The sequence below is a fragment of the Phocoena sinus genome, chromosome 20 (genome assembly GCF_008692025.1).
Source record: "Phocoena sinus isolate mPhoSin1 chromosome 20, mPhoSin1.pri, whole genome shotgun sequence".
Classification (NCBI taxonomy): domain Eukaryota; kingdom Metazoa; phylum Chordata; class Mammalia; order Artiodactyla; family Phocoenidae; genus Phocoena; species Phocoena sinus.
Genome location: NC_045782.1, coordinates 36,817,096 through 36,838,652, shown reverse-complemented (window position 1 = coordinate 36,838,652; position 21,557 = coordinate 36,817,096). Strand labels below are relative to the sequence as shown.

Below are 21,557 nucleotides of genomic sequence, written 5' to 3'. Positions count from 1 at the left end.
AATGCAAAACTTACTTCGAAAAGATCTGAGAGGCTGGCTTGAACATTTTAATGATTCTCACTTCTGGGACGGTAGTTTTTAGTCAAGCTGAGTCAGACAAAGGTCCCTGTTCCTGCTTGTTCCACAACTAATGGAAAGATGTTGCCTTTAATAAGACATAAATTAGGTCTTACAAGGTTTTTGTTAAACAATAATAAATTCAAGTCAGAAAAAGAGATATGAATAGATTTTGTTGGCTATGAACATGAATCTTTAAACCACAGACCATAAAGAAAAGACTGCTATAGCAAAAGCAAGTTTAAATGACATACCCTCAAAAATACCTAAGTCTTCAAGTATGCATGGAATAGTCCAGGAAAGACAAGAATAGCAGTTTTGTGGGTCTCACTCATTCATATGTGTGTTAGGCACAAAAATCAAATTCTAAGTCTTTTCTTCCGTAACTTCTAAAATCCCATGCTCCAACATGTTACAAAGATCCCACCCCAAACTTTAGAATCCTGAAGGCAAAAGGGAATCTGAACTCCCATGACTTAAAAAAAACAACAACAAAAAAACTCCAACAACTAAAGCACTAAATCCAAAGGAGTCACAAAAGGGATACTAATCACTCAAGAGAACTATAGATTTGAGTCTCCCTAACTACTCTCACAGGATCACTTAAAAAGATGAAGACAAATGTTCCACTGCAAGCTGGCAACTGAAAGGCCCACAGGCTTCTATTAAAAATTCCATTTATTCAAGGAAGAAAAGTCCCTTTGAACAAAAAGTAACTGGAGAACCATTTGAAAACGCCCTCCCATTCCTGGCATCTCACCTATCAGGAACCTAGGGGTCAAGCATTTATTCATCATTTCCATGGCCTAGTCACATCATTTTAATAGGTTTATAAAAGCACTTCACTCTTAAATGCTTTGTTTTCTTTCTTTGTTTGATTTTTGTTTTTAGAAACAGCAGGAAAACAGGCAGCAGTCTACCCCACAGTTCTCTAATTCTCAGGTCTTTGGACTGAAGTTCCTTTCTCTTCATGCATCTCGAAAGCAGAGGTGGAGGGGCTTCCCTGGTGGTGCAGTGGCTGAGAATCCGCCTGCCAATGCAGGAGACACGGGTTTGAGCCCTGGTCCGGGAAGATCCCACATGCCACAGAGCAACTAAGCCCGTGCACCATAACTACTGAGCCTGCGCTCTAGAGCCCACGAGGCACAACTACTGAGCTCGTGTGCCACAACTACTGAAGCCTGTGCACCTAGAGACTGTGCTCCGCAACAAGAGAAGCCACCACAATGAGAAGCCCATGCACCACAATGAAGAGTAGCCCCTGCTCGCTACAACAAGAGAAAAGCCCCACGCGTGGCAATGAAGACCCAACGCAGGCAAAAATAAATAAATAAGAAAGCAGAGATGGGGGCAGAGGAAACCATGGACAAAGCTATGCTGACCTAAACAGGTACTCCCTGTCTAACAAGAGAAGCAAACCAAATAAATCCCGCAGAACATGGCTGAGAGCAGGAGAGAGACAGTGGTGCCTGAGAAGAGCATGGAAGAGCCCCTTACTTGAAATTCAATATCTAATATAGCTCATTTGAAGTTGATCACATGTGGGAAGAGTATGAGGGATAGGGGGGCAAGTCCCTGAAACTCCCCAGAGCTCTCCACACTTTTTAAATTTGTAGCATATTACAAATTTTTGACAAACGATGTATTAGCCAGCCCTACCACCAATGACCATCACAAGTTTGTGGCCCAAGTCAAATACAGAATGCCCATCCAGACTGCAGTGTTGAACAAGTCAGCTTCTCGACATCACTGCAATATTAAGCACAACCGGACCACAGCGGGGGAAGTACTGCCAGGAAGGAAGACAGACAGTCTAAAGTACGTTGATCCCACAAACTCTCATAGAGTTCTGATGACTATTTCCTATGAGACTACAAAGCTGACCAAAAGAAGACATAATTATCACCATGCTGCCTGGCAAGAAGAGCTGATGTGACTTCCAGGCAAAGAAATTCAGAACAGAACAGTCACAGGATCAACAAATTCTCCTCTTTGTATATATGATTTAATAGTAAATATCTCTAGATGGTAAGTTTAATTATAAACCAAAGTCTGGAAGAATGTGTCTAATGGTCCTAGGTTATTTCTTCCTTCTACCAAGAGAGTTTTACTGGCTTTGTTCTGTTCTTCTTCAGACTCTCCAATTTAGTAGACAAGATGCTGAGAATACTTTTAAACGGCACCCTTAGGCTCCTCCCAAGCCCCACCAACATTTCTTCCAGTGATCGAAACCAGTGCCCATATCAATATTCAATTGAGTCTACGAGATTTTCCTCCCCATTCACAGTTCCATTTCTATGAACCCTTCCAATGAAAAAGTCAGATAGCAAAGGTAGGAAAAGGCAAAGGGGGAAGAAGGCTTCCTTCAAATGCCAGCACCTCTCACCTCTGTAGTGCTCCATTCTGGTGTGATGGGTGATACCCTGTGATCGGAAACTGAGGCTCAGGATATAACGAGGATCAGAGCTGTCTCGTACCAGGAAAGAACCATCGGGCTTGCCTTTCAGCTTCATCTCTGCATCTTCCCAGTTCATCGGCCCCCAATACCAACCACACTGTCAAAGAAGAAGTGGTCAAGTAGTTAACAGAACAGAGAAATGTCAAAGTTTTCAGCACAATTTCTCTCACCACAAGAACCCCGTTTCCAAAACACTGCAATAGGTAAAAGCTGCTAGGAGTGTCCCAACCATTAGCAGCTCAATGAACACCAGGTTCATCACACTTTTAGGCCTCCAAAGTAACAGAAAAGTAAGTTTACAATTCCATTACCAAGGCCCTACAAAGAAGAGAAGAGCGACCTGGGTTAACTATGTAAACATTTCTCCATCACGTTCAGATTTTTTTTTTCAGATTCAATTTTACAACATCTCTTATAGAACTAATAATAGCAGCATATTGTTCTGTCACTGTAAATACAGAGACAAGGAAACTACTCTTCCTCTAAAAATAATAAAAGGGGAGCTGGAACAGAATTAGGAGAATGCAAGAGGAGGCACCACTTACCTTCTCCAGCTCTCGAAGGCTGGCTGCAAAGCTGCTTGAGTCGGGCCGGTAGAGGGGACACTGGAGGGGTGGCGGGGGTTGGCTGTGCAGGGATTCGGCCGCTCGGAGGGGAGCAATCCGGGGAAACGCATCTGCAGGGCAAGAGAGTGGCGGTCACTTGTCGACCCTCATTGTTCCCAACCTCAAGTAGACCGTCCCCCCAAAACAAAGAGGCTAACTGAAGAGGGGCAAGGCATTAGAAGATAAGCTGGAAAGGGTGGAAGCCAAAGCAGTGGGGAAGAGCTGGATGGGCTGGGACAAAAAGCTGTGTGGGCTCGTGTAAGCTGTGAAGGATGGGTGGGGGCGTTTAACCCCAGGAAAGGGGTAAGGAGCAGCTCACTAACCTGACTAAGGTGACTACTTCAGGGCCTTCACCAGCCTAGAGCGATTCCAACTTCTCCCACCTCGAGGTGAAGTGCCAGTAAAGCAGCCTTGGAAATAGTGACTCGCTTACTTGCCCGGGAAGAGCAATGATTTTGCCAGGCAAGTAGATTTTGCCAGGTGAGTAGAAAATAATTCATTTCATTCATTTTATTCCTTGGGTACTGGAGGCTGGCAAAGCAGGTATGGGCTACTGAATGCTTGGTACTTATCTACAAGGCTGCAGTAAATGCTAAAAGCTTAGAAAAACCACAGAACTTTGAAAACCAGCAACATATTAAACCTCCTCCCTCTACTAAAATTAAGGCAGTTTCCTAAATGATACTGACTCAAAGACTGCAAAACAGTTTCAGCAGCAAAGAGACAAAAATATCCAATAGTCTTTTATCTCTACCAAAAATCAGATTCACCTCCATAAAGAAAACGGGTTAGAAAAACCAGTTCTTGGCCTCATTTCCAAGGAGTTCTGGTCCAGCCAAGGGGATACAATTTAAGCTTTCTCATAAATTCTGTTATTTCCATAAATAAATTTCTCCCATCCTTCAGAAGTATATCACTTGGTACTCCCCACTCTTGCAAGTCCTGCGTCTAGGCTAAGCTAACCTGGGGCATGAGGTGGAGGAGGCGGAGGTAGGGGGAAAGACTGCAGGGAAGACCCCATCGGAGCCACAAGGACAGATGTAGGCAGCGTCCCACTGATATCATCTAGAAGAGAGAACAAAAGCAAGAGGTTCAGAAATATGGGCACAGAATGAGCAAGGTGAAGGCAGAGGAGAGGGAGAAGGATCATCAGGCTGCCCTCTGGGGCAAGATGGCCTGACCTTCACCCTGTCTTTTTGCACACAGGGCAACAATCATCTTAATCTGGTTTCCTCGGCTTGAAAGCAGGAAAGTAAGGATATCCCTAAAGCTGCCCACTAGCAGTAGATTCAGAGCAAGATAAATACCCTTTATAAATAAATAAAGATCGAATCCATATATGGACAGTAGATGTTATAGCATGCAGGTAAGAGACCCATTTAACCACTTCGGGAGAGGACAGGGGTGCTGAGAAAGGGACAAGAAATAATTGGGCCATCAATAGAAACCCAGGAGCTTGTTTGGCTCCTGGCAAGGAACAACAGGTCCACAGAGCTCACCCTCCCACTAGGGCAAGAGGACAGAGAGGGGAGGAAACTATACCTAGGAGGCTGAGGCTTCTTCTTGGAGGAGGAGGGGGAGTTGGAGGGTGTGGAGAGGTCAGGCCCCGCTGAGAGATGTCCACGTCCACAAGTGACACTGTTTCACCTGAGGGATTCATGGAGCAAGCATGTTACAGTAGCACCTTGCCCAAAGCCGAGGCCAGGAAGCAAAGGGAAACAGAGGGCAAGCAAGGGAGGCTAAAGAGGTCCATGGCTCTCAGAAAGCTCAAAATCTAATGCTCCTTGGCTGGAATCCCACCCCCCGCCCAAAAAAACCACCTGAGAAGTCAATTTTAAGTTCCATCATTCCTTAACCCCGTTAAAGATCAAGGATCTTTAAGACAAAAACATGGGATTGACAGTTGAAAAGCCAACTAATCCTGGCTCTGCCACTGAGGATATAACCTTGAATAAGAGGTCTTCTTTATTCAAATAGAACCCACACCACTTATTTTTTACAGATTTGTATACCAATTTTTGCCTCGGAGAGCAAGGCAAGCAGCTTGTTACAAGCCCAAATGGACATGGAAAGCAAGTGCCATTAAAATGTAAGAACTGTTAAGCTGAATGCAGATAAAGGTCCCAATGTTAGCTCTACCTTCTTCCTAAATGGCTTTCCACATCTAGGTTTTCCAGGATATTCACTCATAAGAGAACCAACCATTTCAGATATCCATTAATTCCTAATAGTTGAGGCTGCAAAGGCCGAAAAGTGCATTTACAACCCTAATAATTAACTACTTCCTCAGTCAGCCAAAAGTCAGGCACATGGTTTCCTTACTTCCCAGCATGTCACGCAGTTCTGTTCTCTGCCATATACACTCCTTCTTGCCACCCAACCCCGTCTAACCTCTCTCCACTTGAATCACCAGAAAACGAAGGGTATTTTATCAACAAAAGGTTGACAGCCAAGAATAAGTTTGTTTTGGTAGGTCTGATCCACAACTCAGAATTTGGGATTTCTGTAATTTGGCCCTTAGGGTGTTATTTTCAACACCTTCTTCTTATTTGGGAAGCTGAATTACCCCTCAGCTAGAATTTTAATGTTTCCCAGTTAAGAAAATGAGGTAACAAATATCTCTAAAAGGCCAGAAGCTGGGTTTTCAGAATCTAATATGGTTTTTTTTTAACAAAGGTCTTGAACACTAATTAAGATAAGCAGAAAAGCTCTTCCAAAAGTCATCAGTGGAAGTTCTAGGAACTCATCACACAGCTTAATGACTGAGGGCCTAGCTGCCCAGAGCAATGCAATGAGCCCAGGTTTCCTGAAGGGTCAGAGAGGTCTAGATTGTATGCACTTAAAGGATGTAATTCAAGAGAGCTAAGGCTCTTTGAAATAAGAACGTGGAACCTGAAACTACAAATGTGGGTTTCATTACTTTAAAAGGGAAACAACTACTAACTAGAAAGACATTCTGCTACAGGATAAGATCCTTTAATTCGTTGCTTGGGATAAGAACAGAGGGGATATGAACAGAGGACCTCCTTCTCCACCTGTGCCTAGTGCAGGCACCAACTCACCTGTCCTGACAGCTCACAGCAGTCTACCCAGTGATGGGGGTTCCGCTAGACGGCTTAACATTTTCCTGGAAATGTCCAGTCCCAGATCAGAATTCTTGCAATCATCTTTTTTGAGGAACACAGTATCCAAAAGAGTTTAAAATTGGGATTCGGTTTAAAGGCTTCTCAGCCATGCCCAGTGAAGAGCACTCAGTTTCTGAGATTTGAGGCTGTGAGCTCCAGACTTCCTTTTCTACAGCTCATTCAAGCAGGAGCTTCACACCTGACTCACGAAACAAAAGGTCTCCCTCTCAGAAAAAGCCCCCCTTTAAAGGAGAAGGCAAAAGGACATTTGACCGCTTTCCTACTTTAGCAACTGTGTTCCCTGCTGCAAGAGGAGAGACTTAAATTAGATCCAGTGAAGAACTCTTTAACAGCTGCAAGAACTGCTAGCCCCTAAAATGGGTAAGACAAGAGTTCATGTGATCCCCTTTGCCCAAAGTCTTTAAAAATAGACCAGATCATCATGGATCATGTTTATTAGATAATCCATGAACTCCCTTGGAAGCAGGGACAGGAATTGTATGACTTTTGGGGAGTCCTTTATGCGTTATGAGCCTATAAATTTGTAATTTCTACTTTTAATTTATATGTGATGACCCTGAACTAAAGCCTGCAAGACTGCCAGGGCCACGTAATTACCAGCACGCAGTCTCTACCTCGAACTATAAAACATCCAAAGTCAAGAATACATTTCACACCATAAAAATAGCCTCACCCCAAACCCAGCAGGCACGAAATGAAGAAAATAACTGCAGACATGCTTGAAGCTCCCTCTGAGATGCATCTGCAAGTGTTTCCTGACTCGTCTCAGAACACTCGTGCTTTCAGATGTCAAAAGAAAAAGAAAGAGATCACCCTTACCTGTGAACAGGGGGCTGAAGGAGACCGGAGAAAAGGCACTTTGAGTTCTTGTCAACCTGGGTTTCCTGAGGGGTGAGAAGCACACAGAGAATGAGGTGCAGAATGAACATTCATTCATTTAAATCACTGCAACAACAACAACAAAAAATCACTGCAACGCTCAGTTCCAGATGCACCAAAAAACAAAGCAAACCCTAGTCGTTGTCAGCCACACTTTTGTAATAAAGCCTAAAATTTAAAGGGGGAGAATAAAACAATTAAGGCAATTCCTAAATAGATTTGGCTACAGAATTCAGCAGCCTACAAAGCAATAAGAAATCTCTTTGGAGCTTTCCATACCCATCACATTAAAAGACTAAAACACCTTGAGTGGTAATTAGTAAGTCCATTTCTAGAAGAAGCAAGTCGGACACAGAGTTGATTTTCACACGGGAGCCAAGAAAAAGGTTCTTGACCTGAACAGGTGCCACCTCAGAGCACCAGCTTTCCCTCTGGGCCTGCTCCTAGGAGCAGGAAGTCCCAAAATGAATCAGGCAAGATTTTTGGACTTGAGAACAGCACTATAGGATACACATGCAATCTTCAACCAGTAAGAACTCTGATTTTTGCAAAATGCCTCCAAGCCATAGGTCAAAACCAAAGGGGAGCCTCTTCAAGTTAGGAGCTCTGCCTGGCACCCAAAGAAGACGGCCTCTTCCCCTTTGAGAGCTGCCAGTCACAGCTCTCCCCACAGGACTGCTCCTGATACTGCTCCCAAACCAGCTGGAAAACCCAGATCTCCTGTGAAGACACACCAATTTCAACTGGCTTTTGGGCGAGAAATGAAAGAAATCCAAAAGACTCGGGCAAAGACTTTCTGGCTAGAAATGTGCTGAGCTCAAAAAACTCACCTGAGAATGACTGAACTGACTAAAAGGGAAAGAAGTTGAGGAGGTGATGAAGATATGCTATACCTTGATTATGGCAGAGGTTATGATGTTGACATCTGCCAAAATTAATAGAACTCAGCAATTTTAAAAAGGGGAATTTTAGGTGGTATATAAATGATATGTCAACAAATCAGGCTTAAAAAAAAAATTCTACCACCAAATTAAATGCCTGACTCCACACCTTGTAGCTGGCTCACTTTCCAAAATTACTCTCACCCAAAGGTTGAAATAAAACTTCAACTTCACCAATAGACAGGGGCAGAAGCAAAGAAAATCCAAAATGAAATCCTATTTTAAAATATTTGACTTTGGAAGATCTTTATTCATTTATGTTTTAACAGAGATGTCTGCGCTTCTCAGAACTCACTTCAAACAGAATTTCAAAACCATACTGTGAAGACCTTACTCAGAAACAGCCAAGATGCCGGAATCCCTCTCCTGACCTATCTCACACGCCCTCTGCAGCCGCCTCCATGATGAGACTTGAGAAGTCTAATGATGGTGCCCACTGTCAACACCCCGCCCACAGCACACACAGGAGAGGTGGCTACATCAGAACAAGACACAAGCACACATAGTCCCTCTATTTATAAAAGTTGCTCATGGCAGTCTGCAGCTTAGTTGCAACACTCCAGAGAGCTGGAATGGAAAGTTAATTTCCACTGGACATTAACTTTAAGACTGAAGAGCTTTCAAGCTGATTTTTATTCAGTAACTTGTGGATACAACATTAAACTCAGCAAGCAGAAACCTAAAGCACTGGCCTTTCGAAGGGTTCACACCTCAGCCATTTGGCAGTTTGCCTCTTTTCAAAGGAAGCTGCGTTACTCTGCCATCTGCCCATACTGGGGACGAGCCTCCTCAGTGCCAAGCACTGAAGAACAGCAGTACCCAAACGCACACATCTTGCGGAGGCCTTCTCACTCCAGCTCATCTTCTCCCCGCCCCTGGCATTTTGAAGAAAATCATAGTTTCTAGGATCTAGAAAAAGAAATACATACGACTCTAAACCCAGGCAGAGCCATTTGAGAGCCCTAGGATGGCTTTTTCTGGCAAATAAGGAAGGTTAAAGAAGTAGAAGGTCTAAGAGGCTGAAAGGCTAATAATAAATATGAGTGCTTCCTTCTCTCTTTGGGGAGATACTGTCTAACTGAAAATCCAAAACAGTTTCTGTCTCAAGGATCCTGAGAGCATTCTAATGGCAGTCATTCATGAAAAGACCAATCTAAACAACTATAAAAAACAAAGCAAGGGAATGATGAACATAAAATTGAGGATGGTGGTTGGTTACGTGGAGGAGGGCGAGATGTAATCAGGAAGTAACACACAGGGGTCTTCAAAGGTACTGATAACATTCTATTTTTTAAGCTTAGTGATGGTTACCCAGGTACACATTTCATTATTATTATTGTACATACACTTTATACATCTCTTCTTGTATATATGAAACATTTAAAATGAGAACCATTCTAAGCTGGATGTGCTGTTTTTTGGAGAGCAACATGAATGACACAGCTCCAGATAACATTTTTAACTAACCCTTCTATACTACATTCCCATATTATTCTATTCCTCCCCAGACCACCTTGACAAGCATTAGGGTACAAAGTTAAGCCACTGTAACTCTGCCAGTGGGCCACTTGCATCTTAGCAGCAGAAAAACCTGACGGGTGGTGTGGGGTAGGACTTGGTGGGCTATGCCTCAGATGGCAGAACAAGACAGGGGCAGCAGAAGACCTTAGGTAAAGGTCTTCTCTGAGGCAAGTAGTCCTTTGTGTCAGCTATGCACTGCTTGTGCTGCAGGTAACAGAGATAGGATGCCTCTGTCCATTTCCACTCTGCAAATTACTAACTGTATGGCAACAGATCTGTGGGATAAAAGGAGTTCATTAGACTAGACAGGCTGACAACACACTGATATAACCACTGGCCACTTTTCAAATTCCTTGAAACCTAAAATATAAACAATGAAATAGTAATGCTTTCCCTCTCTTGTCCATAAATCCCCTCTACGGTGTCCTAAGACTTACACATGTCCTTTTCTAACTTCTAAAGTAGGATGTCCAAATATCAGATTTTGTGGCCACAATTTACCTCTGCCCCTGCTAACGCACACAGTGCCAAGTCAGCCAGCCTCTGCCATTTCCAACACATCATAAGCCAGTGTCTGCTCTTGAGCTACGGGCACAAAAACCACATGTTCATTTTTAGTTCCAATACACAGACATCTGTGCAACAAGGTCAGATCTGAAACTCCACCATAAACCAACTAAAGAATCTATGGAGGGAACTTCCAGAGAAAAGCCCAGAGGTGTAGCCCAAGGTCTAAAACCTTAGGAATGATGTCAGTGGACAAAACGTTAAGAAGTAAAAGACACAAGACTCAAATGGACAGAGATTTCTGAAGCCAGGCTGCTCATTCCAAAAGAGAGCTTGTCAACCACAACCACTTCATGGAAAAATAGTTAAAAGATCAACAGAATATGGACCCAAAACCGAAACATAAAGTCAGACCCTCCTTGGGACTTCCCTGGTGGCACAGTGGTTAAGAATCTGCCTGCCAATTCAGGGGACACGGGTTCGAGCCCTGGTCCCGGAAGATCACACATGCTGCCAACTAAGCCCGTGCGCCACAACTACTGAGCCTGCGCACTGAGCTCTGAGAAGCCCGCACACCACAACAAAGAGTGCCCACTCTCCACAACTAGAGAAAGCCTGCACGCAGCAATGAAGACCCAATGCAGCCAATAAATAAATAATTTTAAAAATAAAAACACTTGGAGTTTAAAAAAAAAAAAATCAGACCCTCCTCACCACACCATAAAATCATTTTGCTCTCAGCATGTCATGCTCTTTCTCAAAAGACCCCTTAGACCTGAAGACCCAGGAAAACAGAGAAAAGGGTTTCTCACGTCTGCCAGGTCTGTCCACGACAGCAGGGCCCCAAATTGATGCCAAGGGAGCCTGCCTCTCTTTCCAGAATTGAATCTTTCTTCCCAGATAGGAAACCACTACAGAACTGTTCTCCATTTTTCCACCTCACAACTATGAAGACTGCCAGTAATATCCTCAACTGGTAAGAAAAAAACAAACCTTGAGAAATGAACAAGGTACCGATTTCCAACCAAGTATTACGTGATGATTCAAAAAAGTAAGATCAAATGCTATTTCTCACCAAACACAAAGGAAGACAATCAGCTAAACATATGTGAAACAGACAAGGGAACTTCACTGGTTTTCCTGAAATAGCAATCGTATATAACACTGAAGCCCACGGGCATCAAGCCCAGCTCTCTGAATCCCAACATATGTGTGTTACACGGCCTAGCCCAGTTCTTCAGAACAGAAACCTGATTAGCTGGTGGGCCCATTTCTTCCTTCACTTCAAAAGAGTTACCTAAGCTAACTCATACTAGACCTAAGACTCTGTATATCCAGGAAGGTCAACTTAGCAGACTCTAAAGCATCTGAAAGGAACTAAAGTTTGCTTAATGTTAAAATATGTAAACTGTTAAGCCTTATTAATGATTGTAGGGGGACTTCCCTGGAGGTCCAGTGGTTAAGACTCAGTGTTTCGGGCTTGCCTGGTGGCGCAGTGGTTAAGAATCCACCTGCCAATACAGGGGACATGGGCTCGAGCACTGGTCTGGAAAGATCCCACATGCCGTGGAGCAACTAAGCCTGTGCGCCACAACTACTGAGCCTGTGATCTAGAGCCTGTGAGCCACAACTACTGAACCTGTGTGCCACAACTACTGAAGCCCGCACGCCTAGAGCCCATGCTCCGCAACAAGAGAAGCCACCACAATGAGAAGCCCGTGCACCGCAACAAAGAGTAGCCCCCACTTGCCGCAACTAGAGAAAGCCCATGCGCAGCAATGAAGACCCAACGCAGCCAAAAACAGAAAAAAGAATCCTCCTGCCAATGCAGGGGACACGGGTTCGAGCCCTGGTCTGGGAAGATCCCACATGCCACAGAGCAACTAAGCCCATGTGCCACAACTACTGAGCCTGCGTTCTAGAGCCCGTGAGCCACAACTACTGAGCCTGTGTGCCACAACTACTGAAGCCCATGTGTCTATAGCCCGTGCTCCGCAACAAGAGAAGCCACCGCAATGAGAAGCCAGCACACCACAACGAGAAGCCAGCACACCACAACGAAGAGCAGCCTCCGCTCGCCGCAACTAAAGAAAGCCCGCACGCAGCAACGAAGAGCCAGCGCAGCCATACATACATACGTACATACATAAAGAAATAAAAAGACTCTGCGCTTCCACCACAGTGGGCGCAGGTTCTATCCCTGGTGAGGGAACTAAGATCCCACATGCCGTGCGGCATGGCCAAAAAATAAATTAATTAAATTAAATTAAAAAATGATTGTAGGAGGTACTTTCTAGTAATAGCTGTGGGGAAGGTAAATGCTGAGAAGAGCAAAGAGAATCATGCCCAGAGGTTACTGTAAAAGCCCCAAATTATACAGCAAAGACTGCAGAGACTCGTAATTAACTCCAACAATAAGAAGGCAGGCATATACCTTCTGGCAAAAGACTGACATTTCTCATAGCTTCCAGGTCCTACCAATCAAAACAAGAGCACAAGCTAAAAATCCAAACTTATCCTTCCTCCCAACAGGGCGGACTTACTAAGGAGGTGCAGATCCATAGAAATCACAACTACCCTGGCCAGACTTATCAAGCTTCTCACAGCTGCGAGGCTGCCAGCAAGACTGGCACATAGTAAGCTGTGGAGAAGCTAACAAGAAAATCTAACAGCACCAAATCCTAAGCACTAAAAAAAAAAAAATCACCAGTTCAATCTTACTACTTCTCCTCCAAAAGCACAAAATATTCCATCTCAATTTCTCTTGTCTTCACTCTATTCCTATAAGGACAGGAACAAGACAGGAATCACTCCCATTTTACAGATTAAAAAACGGGGGAAGTATGAAGAAGACAAAATTGGCCCGCAACCCACAGCTGATGCTGGAGTCCTACATGGAATCTAAATGTTCACATTCCCTGTACAACATGCTGCCTCCTAACAGCAGTCAACCAAACGTTCATACATGAATACCTAGCTCTTCTCCAATTCATCAGAAAAAGCTCTTGGACCAAAAAATGTAATTCTCCAGTGCCCTGAACTAAGCTTCTTTGCAGAGCTACAGCCCAATTTGCTCTGCAGTAGAAATCTGTATTGTGCTTAGTGTGAGGGTTGGTCACAGAGCAGCCAATGGCCATTAAATTCTGCTTCCAAATGCAAAAAACCGTACAATGTTATATGCCTTTTCCTCCTCCTAATCTATTAGACGTAGCAGCTAATTTCACGCCACACCTCCTATTTGGCGTCTCTGGAATCTCAGACCAAGTCCTGGTCAATATGGAACAAAGGCAAGATAAACCACAAGAAAACCAGCAATCTATCCTATGTCATTACCCACAGCTTCAATCCTGCCCTCCCCCCAGCTGATGAAAATTTCATCTACACTGGTTACATGGAGCATCGAACGCAGAGCCTACCACGAAATAGCTGCTTCAACAGCCACACTGTTCCAGACCTGAACTCCCAGCGTGAGTTCATTGGGAGGCAAATGTGGAAACATACATCTACCTGAAGGGGCAACACACATCAACCTACTGACTTCCTCAGGAAGTCTGGGTTTGGTCTGATCCCCAAGATAAGCCCCCGGCCCAGCTGTTCAGAAAAGGCAACAAAGTCAAACTGACCAAGGGAATTCCCTGGCGGTCCAGGGGTTAGGACTCTGCGCTTCCACTGCAGGGGGCACAGGTTCCATCCCTGGTCAGGGAACTGAGATTCCCCCGTGCCACATGGCAAAAACAAAAAGAAACAAACAAACAAAAAAATTGACCCCACACTTTCCTCTTGAAGTACAAGTTCCTTTGAAAGGATGAGTGGTTTCCAGTCCAGATCACACCTTAGGACCGACTAGGGAGCTTTTTAAAAATTCAGTCTTGGCCCTCTGATCATTTCCCAAAGCTCCCCACGTGATTCTGGTGAACAGTAGTTCTCAATGTTTTTCAGCCTTGGGTTGTGGCTGCCAGTGCATCTCATGAATCCATCACATGAGCTGCATCAAAACCAATTCCAATCTTTCTAAGAACCCACTCAACAGTGCAAACCACAATGGCAGTTACCACAAGGGAAGTCTCATTTCATTGACACAAAAGTTGACAGCTTTTCTAAACCAATGTACAAATCTAACACTGGATATCTGAGAGCCGTCCACCCTTCAGAAATGCAGGAAAAAAATGTCTAAGTTTGGAATTTTCATCAATTGGGCTAGAACTCATGTACTAACGTACATGAGTATACCTCATACTTAGACTTCTCATGTGGGTTTGAGAGCAAGGCTATTTTCTATTCTCACAGTGGTCAGCATACAGGCTTGAGATACCAAGTATATCTAAGAAACCAACCAAGAAAACATTAAAACTTTGAACCAGAGATGCCGAACTGACTGCTGGCCTACAACTACACAAGTCTGTCACATCACCTGCACGCGTGAATGTGAAGGGGGTGCTGGTACACAGAAAGAATAAGCAAGGTGGTCAGATACAACACCAACTTTTTGCCCCAAAGGCTACACCTTTCCATCAAGCCCCCTGCCAGGAGTAATGGTAGACAGACACCTTGGAAAAACTTGAAAAGCTGGGACAGGGTGGGCGTGCGGGGGGATGGTTTGGAATCATCGCCCAACTAGAGAGATGCTAACCAGCTGATAAGTGTCACCGCGGGAGTGAATTCTTAAGAGTGAAGGCTGCTCCCACAATCAGCTCTAACCTAATGGGCAATGTCACCACCTTTCACCCCAAGTCTCCGCCTCCTTATGAAGACCATACCTTAAGAATTGTCAGGATCGTGTTAGCAGTAGAATAAAAGGGAAATGAAACAAGAAAAGGAAGTCGGTCAGCCAGCCCCACCGCCCCCCAGCCGGTCTCACCTCCCCGCGTCCAGCTCCCGGCCCGCAAAGCCTCCCACGTCTGTCAGGCTCGCAGCCGAAGCACCCAGCTCTCCGGAAGGCCTCTTGCCGGCCCCATCCCCACCGCCGGAGCCACCGTTGCAGCTCTTCGTGCGGAAGAGGCGACTGAGGCGGACTTTGAGGGAGCTCTTCCGAGAAGGGCCCGCGAGCGGCCGGAGGGGCCCAGGAGGAGGCGGGGGTGGGGGAGGTTGCTGCTGCTCCCCTCTACTCAAGCGCCCTGGAGGGACCAAGTCCTGCACCAGGAAGGGCACCGGGGGTAACTCAGGGCCCGGGGGCTGCAGAAGAAGCCGGCCGCCCCCTCCTCCTCCGCGGCCCGGGCTGCTGAGCTCCTCTTCCGAGCAGCTGTTAGTCTCCAGGCTCTCGGCCTCCGACTCCAAGCCTTCCAGGACCAGCAGCGCGTCGCTCGTTTCCGTGGGGTCCTCCCCGGCCTGCGGGGCGGCAGCAGGCGGCTGGGGCTGCGGAGGGGGCGGCTGCGGGGGGCACGGGCACGGGCAGCAACCCCCGCCGACCGTCTTGACCCCCGGCCCCGCAGGCTGCCCGAGCCCCAGAGCCGCCAACTGCGCCTCTAGTCCAGCCGCCGGGCCCCAGGTCCGCTCGAGCGCCAACCCCGGCGGCAGGGCCTTGGGGTCCAGGGCACAGCGGTGCCGAGGACACAGCAGTTCCGAGGGTCCCGGCTCCCGGGCCGCCTCCGCGTCCTCCTCCTCCGGCGGCCGACCCACGTTGCGGAACACCATCAGCTGAGGCGGCCGGGAGCCCCGCGGGCCCGGCCGCGCGAGGAAGGGTGGCGGCGCGGGGCCATGGCCCGGAGGCGGCGGCGGCGGGCCTGGCTCGGGGGCCGCCTCTCCATAGCCGAGCAGGCGGCTCAGGACGCGGTACGAAGCGGCCGCCGCCGCCGCCTCACCATCGCGGAGCTCGGCCCCCTGCATCGGGGAGAGGGAGGGAGGGCGGGCGGCTGGGAGCCGGGCTGGGGTGGGGACTAGGCCGGGCCCCTCCGGAGCCCCGCCCGCCGCGGCCCCCGGAACGACAGTGCTAACGGCCGCCGCGGCCTTTGCCTCATAGAGGGGGCGGGGGGCGCGCGGAGCCCAGCGCGAGCCCACCCTGCGCGGCGCCGCCGAGCACCGCCCCCAATGCGTCACTTCCGGGTGATGGTGGCCGCGCCTTCTCCCCTGGTCGTGCTCGCGCCGGCCTCTCCGAAAAGTGACGTTACGCGGAGCCCGGGCCGCTATTGGCCGTGAGCTGCTTCTCGCCTAGCCCTTAGTTCGGTACCCCGACCCTGGTTTTTCACTTCCCGGGCCCTCTGGCCGAAGCCACCCTTCGGGATAAGGTGGGGTGGCCCTGGAAAGCTTGGTCTAGTCCTGGGAGAGAGCTGCTGGCCTTGGGAGGACAGTACCTTTGGCTCTGGTCCCGCCTATGCCGCTTGCGATGTTTGACAGTGGCCAAGTCGTTTGTTCATTGACTAACTGTATCCCCGCCTTGGCATCCAGTGAATATTTATGGAATGACACATGAATAACATGTTCTAGACCCAATGCTGTGCTGATAAATGTTGAACAGCCGACTGTCGGGAGAAAAGGGGAATGTATGCACATATATAGGTACATAAGGATGTGTAGCACAGAATTTACAAATAATAGTGTACATTTGCAGATTCCTTATAACTAATTTATTCTAACAATGCTTTCACTGATTTTTGCCCAACTGCTGTATGGGTAGCCAACCCGTGGTTTCAGTTGACCGGGGAATGTAATCGCGACATGGATGTTGGTTGATGTCCTCTGTGTCAATGTAAGAGGAAAGTGAATAAACAAGACGTCTTACCTGTCAATTATGGGAGCGACTTCTTTAACAATTTTCAAATACTGAAAGAATATTTCCTCAAGTTTTGTGCAATACAGAATGTAATGGCTACAAACATAACACATTCACTTAAAATCTGAATTATTTACATTTTCTCATCACTTTCTTAAATCTAGATTATCGACAAAACAATCAAGTCCCTATTCGTATCGTCTGCCGATTTCTCTGGTGTAAATCCTCCCACAAAGGCTGATTTCAATCTACCATCTTGACTTTACTGAACATAGAGCATACTATATTATGCAGTAGTTTCATACTATTATGTAGCAGATACAATAACACAAATAACCTCAAGAGCACAGGTAAATAATAATAGTAAAATTATTAGGAAGTGATGAGTTTTGAGAATGTATTACCTTTGTTTTTAATATATTTAATGTTTGTATAATTTTTTTTTTTTTTTTTTAAAGAACATGTTGGGGGTAGGAGTTTATTAATTTATTTATTTATTTTGCTGTATTGGGTCTTCGTTTCTGTGCGAGGGCTTTCTCTAGTTGTGGCAAGTGGGGGCTACTCTTCATCGCATTGCGCGGGCCTCTCACTATCGCGGCCTCTCTTTTTGCGGGGCACAGGCTCCAGACGCACAGGCTCAGTAGTTGTGGCTCACGGGCCTAGTTGCTCCACGGTATGTGGGATCTTCCCAGACCAGGGCTCAAACCCGTGTCCCTGCATTAGCAGGCAGGCTCTCAACCACTGCGCCACCAGGGAAGCCCTGTTTGTATAATTTTTAACAGTTGGCTGTGTTTAGCAACTGGCTTGTAGGGAATTCCCTGGCAGTCCAGTAGTTAGGACTCTGTGCTCTCACTGCTGAAGGCCGGGGTTCAAGCCAAAAAAAACCCCAAAAAACCAACTGGCTTGCAAAACTTATTCCACGCCCCCTGCAGTGGGAGTGCAAAGTCTTAACCACTGGACCGCCAGGGAAGTCCCAAAATTTCTGAAATTTTAACAGTTGGCTTTCACAAGCCTGTATGAGCCAGTTCCACAGTACCACTAGACCTCAGTTTTCTCATCTGCAAAATAGGGATAAGGATTGCTGCTTTGCTTACTTGCAGGAATGTTGTGAAGGTCAAGTAAGTTCAAGCTTGTGTAGAGGAGGTGTGACTGGAGGCAGGGAGACCAGTTAGGAAACCATTGCAATCTTCCCATGAAGAGATGTTGAGGAATGCAAAGGATAAGGAGGAAGGATCAGCCAGCAGAACTTAGCAACTTTAGTACCTGAAGGTGCATTTAGGGGAAGATGATCCAGGGTCTGCTATGAGTTCTACAGCCAGAGAGAACTTTTCAAAAAATATTTACTTATTTAGCTGCATCAGGTCTTAGTTGCAGCATGTGGGATCCTTAGCCACAGGCATGTGAACTCCTAGCTGCATCATATGGGATCCAGTTCCCTGACCAAGGATCGAACTCGGGCCCCCTGCATTGGGAGCACGGAGTCTTAGCCACTGGACCACCAGGGAAGTCCCCAGAGAGAACCTTTTAAAATGAATATTCACCAATAGCCTGTGATTATAACCCTTCATGGTTTCCCACTGTTCTTAGGCTAAAGACAAAACTCCTTAAGGAGGCCTATGGGGTCCTGTGTCATCAGACCCCCGCCTCTCTGGTCTCATCTCCCACCAGGCTCCACCTTGTTTTCTCTGCCCTGCTGTTCCACTAGCCCTGTGTCAGGCTCAAAAACAGGGCCATTGCATAAGCGATTCCCTTTTCTTTAAAGGCTTTTTCCCTCCCTTTTTGCTTCATAAACTCCTACTCATCCTTCAAATTAAACTTCTCTCTACGTCAGGGAAATCTCCCTGCCTGGGTACTTCCTCCTCACTGAGCTCCAAGACCACTCCTTTGTTGCACTTAATTGCCCAGGTGTGATTTGTTATCTATCTGCGAGGTTATTTGATTAAAGTCTGTCTTCCCTATTAAGCTGTTAGCTCTGTGAGGGCAGGGGCCTCGTCTGCTTTTCGCCCATCGTGGACTCTCCAATGCCAAGGACTGCCTGGCATGGAGTAGGCCCTTGATACATAAGCATGGAACGATTGTTCCATGCTTGTAAGAAGCTCCTGATACAAATTCATCTCTAATTCTGCACAACAGAATTAATAACCTCCCTTGCCCATGAAAAAACTGAAGAGTTACTTACCTAAGGTCATACAGTTCAAAAAGGTGAAGTGGAATTCAAAACCAGCTCTGACTCCAAAGATTATATTTTCTACCCTCTCTCCAATACCTTTTAGGTGTTACTTAGGTTTCTGGAGAAAAGAAGAGAAATTGCTATAGGACCATAGCACACCGGAGGCCTAAGAAGACCACCCAAGATCCTGGCTGTCTCTGGAAAACTCTGGCTCCAGAACAGGTTACCCCCACGAATGCGAGGTCTGTAAGCTCCACAGCGCCCTCTGCTGTCCAGCTACTTTCCTGGCCCCAGAGGGAGGCCGACCATGTCTGCCACCTGGGGAATCTCCACCTGCCCTGAGCACACAGAGGCACAGGGGAACACACACAGGCTCTTCCTAAGGCAGAGCAAGGAATGCTGCCTTTCTCCATTTCCTTAAATGTCCAGACCTGTAGTTCCTGGAAAAAGTATTGAAAATTAAGCTCCAAGCAAAGGAAGTGTATCCTTGTATGAGCTGGATTTGTTGGGTAGGTTTTACGTCTACATATACCTGTTTCCCGAGGGCTATATAAGTGGTCCCTGCAGTGGTAGAACCCTAGTTTAAAAGGTTTGCAAAGAGCAATTCAGAGAATCTAAACCAGTCTTGAGTTCACTCAATCGTTCAGCAATGGGCTAGGCTTCAGTGATGAATGAGACAGGCATGGTCTCTGCCCCTCTAGAGCTTGCCATCTAGTTTTGAGTCCTAGTCATGCCATTTCCTGGACATATTACCAAGAGCAAATAATTAAACATCTTTGAACCTGTGTTTCATTTGTAAAAATAGGTCAATAATAATCCCCCCTTGATAGAGCTGTTGTAGGGATTAAATGAAAACTTACACACAAATGCTACAGCACTATTCAAACATAAGTTATTATTATGAAAAGCTTCTTGGGGGAAAAAACAACTGACTATTATGTCTTCACCCAAGGTGTTCTGTTGGCCCTGGACTAACAGTAACCAGTAATAATACCAAGAACGTGGAACGGAACACTTGCTCACCCCACTCCACCCCCTACCATCCCCCTTTCTGTTGGCACACAGGAATCAGAGAGGCAATGGATGTGTGGATGTGTGATAGAGGTCTGACCCCAGACCACTCGCTGGCTTTGTGGCCTTGAGGAGGTCACTTAGCTGACATTTGGTTTTAGTCTTCATTTCCTTCTCTATTAGAGAAATGTCTGGGATATAGGCACTCTTAGTTCTGACATCATAGGGATTCTGTGGAGGTTTGTCCTCTAGCCCCCATCTCTTCCTCCACCCCTTACATTCCCAGTGAAGGTTCCAAAGCAGAACTATTGCTTGCAGAGGCCACCAGTAAAGCAAGAGCAGTTTTTAGCCACCACCACCCAGCCCTCCCTACATAAACTCAGAGATCTGGGACATCAGAGGTTTAAGAAGCGAGGATGGGGGCAAAGTGAGAAGGAGAGAAACTAACAGATAGCACATGCACATGGGACCAAATCACTGGGCTAGCGATCAGCAATGGGAAAGTGGTGGAAGAGGGAGGGAGAGGAAGGCAGGGGCTTTGTTCCGTGGCTGACTTCAAGAATCCACACCCTTCTGGATCCGAGGAGGCTGCCTCAGACAGTGCTAACTCTGAGCTTTCCAGTTATTGTGTCCGACAGAGGGAAGGATGTGAGGGGTAAGAAGACCTGGAAGAGCAAGAGAGGTTAGCCATGGTTTTCATGAAGAAAGGAAGAAGACAGGGCTTAGAATGACAAAATGAAGGTGGAAGAAGCAGAAGCAAAACTGTTCATTCTCTTCCCCCCTCCCCACCATGACCCCCTTACTCTGGGCAGTGGTTAACTCTGTGATGCAGGAGAAGGCGGGCTTCCCTGGCTGGGGAGGTGGAGACCTGGTGGAGGCTCCTGCTCTGTCAAGAGCAACAGTGTGGTCCTAGGGAAGTCTTTTCACCTCTCTGGGCTATAGTTAGGTCTTCTTGAGGTCTCTAAGGATGAATAACAGGGTGATGGTGGGGGTTTGAGGGGGCAGTGTAGGGGAATCAGAGCTCTGGGTTTGAGTCTCAACTCAAATGAAGCAGCTGTGTGATCTTGGGTGAGTCTCTGAGCCTCACTGTCTGCATCTGTGAAATGGGGATAAGAATATTCAGCATAGGTGGGTTGGGGAAGAGTCACTGAGATAACGCACATGAAAACCTCTCTGTAAACTGCCACAGTCTGTACAAATATCAATTATGGTTCTATTGGGCTCTTTTGGGACTTCCCTGGTGGTCCAGTGGTTAAGACTCTGCACTCTCCATGCAGGGGTCCTGGGTTCAATCCCTGGTCAGGGAATTTGACCCCACGTGCCGCAACCAAGAGGCTGCATGCCGCAGCTAAGACCCGGCGCAGCCAGATAAATACATAAATATATATTTTTTTAAAACCTATACTTATTGGGCTCTCTTGCCCACCCCTTGCCAACCCCAATCTCAAATTCCAGCTCAGCAGCATGGTGTGGGGGGTACAGGCAGCTAGAGCAGATTGCCAGGAGCTGCAGCTTGGCCCTTTATCGTGGCGTGGCCGTCGAAATTGCTGCCCGGA

General features: G+C 46.6%; 1 protein-coding gene and 1 non-coding gene across 3 annotated transcripts in view; one reads left to right on the top strand and one right to left on the bottom strand.

Annotated features, from left to right (window-relative positions):
- SOCS7 (suppressor of cytokine signaling 7) overlaps positions 1-16,064 on the bottom strand; it is a 33,496-nt gene extending 17,432 nt beyond the window's left edge. The window contains exons 1-6 of one of the 2 annotated variants that reach the window (XM_032617119.1): positions 14,973-16,064; positions 7,086-7,150; positions 4,663-4,767; positions 4,084-4,185; positions 3,061-3,191; positions 2,444-2,612 (exon numbers count right to left, since the gene is read on the bottom strand). In XM_032617119.1, the coding sequence (XP_032473010.1) occupies positions 2,444-2,612; positions 3,061-3,191; positions 4,084-4,185; positions 4,663-4,767; positions 7,086-7,150; positions 14,973-15,937 (1,537 nt within the window). In that variant the 5' untranslated portion in view covers positions 15,938-16,064. The remainder of the gene's footprint in view (positions 1-2,443; positions 2,613-3,060; positions 3,192-4,083; positions 4,186-4,662; positions 4,768-7,085; positions 7,151-14,972) is intronic. The other variant, XM_032617118.1, reaches the window with a different exon arrangement.
- Positions 16,065-21,235: 5,171 nt separating this feature from the next.
- Positions 21,236-21,308, top strand: TRNAE-CUC. The gene has a single exon. It is a non-coding gene; the product is annotated as a tRNA-Glu (tRNA).
- The last annotated feature ends 249 nt before the right edge of the window (positions 21,309-21,557 follow it).